General features: G+C 51.4%; 1 protein-coding gene across 1 annotated transcript; it reads left to right on the top strand.

Moving 5' to 3' along the window:
• Positions 1-3,263: 3,263 nt before the first annotated feature.
• On the top strand, positions 3,264-3,809 carry J4E86_008665 (uncharacterized protein; the record flags this gene model as incomplete). The annotated part of the gene is made up of 2 exons (XM_051449176.1): positions 3,264-3,325; positions 3,380-3,809. The coding sequence occupies 2 exons, from the start codon at positions 3,264-3,266 to the stop codon at positions 3,807-3,809; spliced, it is 492 nt and encodes a 163-aa protein (XP_051299595.1).
• Positions 3,810-6,000: the final 2,191 nt, after the last annotated feature.

Genomic DNA, 6,000 nt, shown 5'->3' with positions numbered 1-6,000 from the left:
GGACGCAGTATTCACCGTATCATCGCACGAGCAAGGATGGGGCTGTCGGCTCCACCGATAGCTGTGCAGCTTGTAGTCGTATGTCCTTTCCGCGTACACGGTCGAGGTGTCTTCTTCTGGCAATTCAAAGTCTTGATAGGGCAGGTATCCGTTAGCCCATTCCCACGAGTCAGTTACCGGATCAACGCAGCACGCAGTGTTGGCAAAGCTTTGAGAGCTCTGGACCCACCACGAAGGCCCTCGCTGGGGTGGAGTCGATGTGGGAACGTCTATATTCGCTCCCGCTTAAGGTGCAGGATCTAGTAATCGCGACAATGAAGACCATACGGGAGTAGCATTAGGTGCCGGGAATGTGGAACCGGCCGTGGTTTCGAATCCCTCGAAAGCATTAAAGCCAGCTGAATAGCTGATATAAGCGGATTAAACGCATTGCGAGCTTGCCGCGGTATTCCAGCGCTTGCTGTTTGTGTGAAGCGACCCGGCTCTTGGTACGGCGTGGTCGTTCGCCCTGCTTTTCGCTAAGCCAGGGCAATGACAGCCCGGGAAATGAGATCATTTCTGGAGTAGGAAATTCGGCTCGAGACCCGAGTCGCAGTACTTGCTGAAACTTCTGCAGCGTTGATGACAAAACGATCCACCTGATGTATGCATATAATGCGATCAAATGAGTTGCTAAAAGGGTCGTGTTCTAGTTCTGGCGGAAGCGGCGGACTGTCTGAAGCGTCTGTATCTCATCGTCGATGTGATTATCTTGTCCAAAACTGGTGGAGCATGCATATGGTCTGGATCAAGAAATCCTCGATCTTGAGGGCGTTGAAAAGAAGTCGTCTGGGATCGTTATGCAACTCAGCTTTCTTAATGCTGAGAAATCATGCAACTCAACCACACATAGCTACACTCTGGCCAAAGTCTGCTTATCCGTAAGTGAGGAAACTATTAAATACTGATATTATATACCGAACTCGAGTGCCGTCTTGAAAGCTCAGTGCGTCGTATACTCCAAGCAAGGTGCTCGGGAGGCTGCATTAGCTCAAGGCAAGTGACAGGATCCGTGAACTGGGATTAAACCCAACTACCGATGTCAAGCGGCGGGTCACAAAGCGCTAAGATACCTGCAGTCGGGAGTTTTAAGCCCTGTCAGTTTGAGAATCGTTCGACTCATCAGCTCAGCAATGGCGCCATGTAATCCGCTGATGCTTGAGGGTCATCAGCGGTACCACGCTACTGTATGCGAAGGCAGACCGTTATATTTCCGAAGAATGCACTGGGGTGTTGAACGTCGTGATGGGCGATCGACGCGCACGGATGAGAGCCCTGTAGAAGTGGCTGAGGTGTCCTGGTGGGCTAGTCTGTCGAAACCTCGACCATGTCGATCCGTTTCCAGTTATCGTAAGCGAGAGAAGACCACATTAACAAAGTCCTGCGGTCGATAAAGATGTCGAAGTCGAGGTGCGATAGCTCTAAACAGGATCGTAAGGCCTCGGTGAGTGTGTGCGTAATCTTTGGGTTAGCGATGGACCAGGCCTCAATATGCATCCATGCAGGCTGCAACAAGCGCAGCTTACCCTTCAGCGTTGTCAATTGTTAGCGGATCGTCGTCTGTGTGTATACGTTATGCTCAGATGCATGAAGGAAATGCATACACACAGAATGTATGCTGACATTTTGCAACGGATACATGGCGCCAATTTTCGGACAGCGATCATCCAGGGCCACAACTACTCCCAGATATTGTTACAGTAGCCATGTTCAGATATGAACGAAGTTTGGCATTTTTCTCTGGGTGGCATTAACAAATTCTAGAGAAAGCTGTTGAATGGATTGAATGAATTTCAGGAAGATGCCTTGTCGGTACTTGAGACGGTCAGTACATGCCGGAGTCATTTGGAGTGGCTCGCCATGGTATAACCCTGCTTTAGCAACTGACTAGGCAAATACGTTGTCAATAAAGGTAACGAGGCGGCGCAGCGCGTGTACCAAATGGTAACTGCCATCGCCGATTGTTTGTCAGAGGCCAGATGCGATGCGCTGGCTCTGCGCTGTACGCAGCTCTAACCTCACCTGACGATACTGACTCTGAGCTTTCCGAGCTAGGAATCGGCAGTGTTCTAGGGGGAACTGGTGTTTATCGGGATTAACGTGCCCGGTCGCTTCGCTTGCAGGATGTTGACCGATGACGAGAGTGGCCCTGGAATCGAGAGTCGTTCCCGAGGCCCGCTACCTAATACGCAAGAGCGGGTCTAGCGGCTTTGAGTCTAGCGGCATCATGACGCACGTGCAAACCAGCTGGCACCAGCAAACACAATTTGACAGCCTTGCTAGCATCTACAAACATCGGATGACGCAGCTCGACCGGCAGCTTCTCCCAGTGTCGCTGAAGATACCAATCGGCAGGCGTTACGCAGGCAGAACGACGAGAAAGCTGTGGGGGAAAAGAAAACCGGATACGACAGCCTTGGCCTAGGGGCACGGCCATAACCGGATTGACTCGATGGCTTGCATTGCATGCACCGCCGCTGGGAAAGAAACCCGTTCCCGCGAGCTCGCCTTTGCTTTGCGGTAAGTGGCCGCAACCTGTGATCGAATGGGTCGACAACAATATTCGGACACCTTGCACGCCTAGACACGCGAGCCACTCAACGCTGACCCCGTACCTTTGTCGCTAGCATTGTCGATCATGGCGATGGGGGCGGTGTCCATGGCACGCCCCTGTCACCTCGACTGTGTATGCCGTAGAGGCAGTCACTATTCTTCCATAGGTAGGTACTTTGGAATTTTCCTTCGCCCGAACAGCTTACAACGTCCTTTTGAACGATCTTCTCCGCGGTCTCTCTTTCGGTCAGCGTCTTGCGTGTAATCCGACAAGCACCTAGGTATATGTATTTGACCCCAAAACACTCCATTCGGGAGACTTAGACAGCCGCATACTTGCGTGACCCTGATTGGGCGTCCACCTTACATCCCCCACTGGCCGACCGGCCCATCAAAGTCTCCCGCCATCCGAGGACCCTGCCGCGCTACCGACCTGACTGCATATCAGAAGCGGCGTGTTGGTCCCACCTGAAACGTATCCCTGTGATTCACACCTGCAAGGGTCATACATGTATATCAGAGTTCGCTTCCTTGCCGTACACATTTGGTTCTTCCCATATACATGTCTCTCCAGTCTCAAGTCCTTACACTTAAAGGCCCAATTTCGCGAAGCCTCCACAACCCAGTCTCTCAATTTACTCCTTACTTTTCAATTCTAACCAAGTTCAAACATGTCGTTCACCTTCCAGGTGCAGAAGATCAATCAGTCTTTCGACCAGATTGCAGCATGGTAGTAAGCATAGCGCCTTCCGCATCCTATTCAAGCATTGAGGCTTATCAGTGGCAGCCACGAGTTCATGCGTAGAACAGAGTTGTGTTTTCGGAAGATGCACGAACGTATCCTGGTCCTGGAGCAGAAACAGAACATACAAGGGCCTACGGACGAGCAAGTCGAGCGTGTGCTACGCAAGATCCTAGACGAAAGATTTTCGGATCTCGCCACGCATCATGTACGGAAGCACGACACTACACAAGACCGCAGTTGGTTCGTCAAAGATCCCAACGACTTTCCTTATCCCAGATCGATCAAGATGGACGTTGCTTCGCTCCTCATCCAACCGGACGCCGTTCCTTCCAAGGCCTACTCAGAAACATTCCGGATGCTAGAGAATGGGTTAAGAAGTTTTCCTGTCGACCACTCAATGGACTCGGACGACGAAGAAGATTATAAAATTAACGTTGGTATAAGAGATGGTCGCTCTTCACGTAGTGTCTGAGTTGCAGAAGGCTCCGTTTCGGCATGAGCCCACACTATCTCTACTTCCAGCACACTTGCCAAAGATCTTCGCTTCACGGCCTTGACCCTCAGATGGTGCCGCCATTCGATCCGATCGTCATTCGATATCGCTAGGCAACAAACGCTAGACGGCACACCGGCCGGATTTGACGAAACTGGCACTATGGTGCTACCACACTGTATCCATACCCCGAATGCATCATATACTCCAAGCAACGCCAATATTGCCACCAGCACTTTGTCGCGAGCCGGAAACAACGAGCACGCGCTTCCTCCTACAAACCCATGATTGGAATTGCGCAATAAACGCCACGATCTCACTCGCAGCCAACCCGCTGCAGTACACATTGTCCAACATGTAATACCTCCTGAAGTAGTAATTTATTAAACAGTCCAACTCTCATACTCTTTCCACTCCACGTACTGTCTTTCGGAAATCGCGATCATGTTGCTTTTGTAAAGCTCTGCACGACACGGATGTGAGCGTTCAGCTATGTGTTTCAATCGCACTCAGCTCCTACCGCTCGTACCCCTTCTCTTGGCGACCTTGGACGCCTGTTTTATCTATCAACGTGTAACGAACTCCGATGTCAGATATGGGAAATTGCACGATCCAGCAAGAACCAGGATAGATTCAGCATCGTGGTCTCGAATGCAGCTGCTTGGTCATCCAACGTCGCCGGATTTGTTCGGCATGCCGACACTCTCATAGATAGGTAGGACGATGGGCTCGTTGCACAACTTTCACTCTACCGGTAAAGAGCGCATAACGCTACAAGCCATGAAATCATAACCTATGCATGCACAACTGCCCCGGAAATTGGGTCATGCCATGCCACTCTCTTGGCAACAGCCACTCCCGCTACAGCGGGATGATCACGCCGATGGCGCAGTCAACATATGACAGTGTCATGAGTTCTCGCATCCTCCATCAAACAGTCAGGAGTTTGGTCGCGTTGCCGGTGGTACTACTACAATGGGCGCTTAGATTAGCGTGGGGGGTGTTTCCGATCTCATCTTAGGACCCACATGTCAGACCTCATCCCATCTACCGCACATCCACCCTTGTGTATGCAACCATCCCGAGGCCTTTTCTTGCTTTTTTAGCGACTGCAGCATCCTACTCTGATCTCGTCGCGGCTGGTGGCACGCGCGGCTCGAGACGGATAATTTACTAGACTGGGCACCTTCGTTGGTAGCCCATGTGGAGAAGTGTGAACGCCGCCCCGCTGAATGAGGCGCCCCACGTCAGGAGCCCTGGAGGCATGGAAACGCAATGGCATTGTCAACATATGTACATTCTCTTTCGTCGGAATTGCCACGAGTGAAGTTTCCTTCTTGTCCTGATGCAAGCCTAGGTATTCAGGTTCTTTCGCCGTCCACATGTCAACGACTGCCTAACCCATGCAGCCCTGAAGCTGCGCGACCACAGTTCAAGGTTCCGCGGTGTTCCATGCTACAGAGGGGCTGCATGCCTTCCTTTGCTTTTGACTCGGGTCTCCGTTCAGCGCCCTACGAGTCTAGCCTGACCTCGTTGCAACGATGCTCGATACGACGCGTACATGAAGCGAAACCATAGCTGGCGGTCCGCGGATGACGATGTCATGTTTTGTTCGATTCAAGAACCGCAGCATCTTGGGATACTTGCTTCAATCGCAGACTAATGGTCATTTCTCAGATACGAAGATGCATAGACAGACGTGGGTTATCACTAGATGCCCTCAAAGTTGAGAGCTATTAGAGTACCTCTACGTCTAATCGTCGAGCAGGCTCATATGTTTGGTCTCCATGTGGCACATACAGGGTAGGTATAGATATTTGGAATATCGGCGTCTCCACTCCAATAGCACGCTGTACTATCCTGCAGTGCGCGCTAACGCATGCCAATCTCGCCTTACTACGGTCGTCCAACGGCTGCCAAAAGCATGGATACCTATAAATTCGGGAATCCTTCCCTGTCGCATGGAGAAACGTCGATTCGAAAAAGCATTGCTTCACACGGGACGAGACCCGTGTCGAGAAATGACACGATGGGGGGTGTATCGAGAAAAACATGACGTTCCCACAGTCATAGCTTCGGATCGTGGCTACGTTACTGTGGGGTAGCTAGCGCCTCGCTCTGATCTATGTGGCTGACATTGGGCATCAACAACGGTAGATACCACTGTCAA

Source organism: Alternaria arbusti (assembly GCF_024043155.1).
Source record: "Alternaria arbusti strain BMP 1465 chromosome Unknown scaffold_14, whole genome shotgun sequence".
NCBI lineage: Eukaryota > Fungi > Ascomycota > Dothideomycetes > Pleosporales > Pleosporaceae > Alternaria > Alternaria arbusti.
The sequence above is the reverse complement of the archived record's forward strand: the minus strand, read 5'-3'. Positions and strand labels throughout refer to the sequence as shown.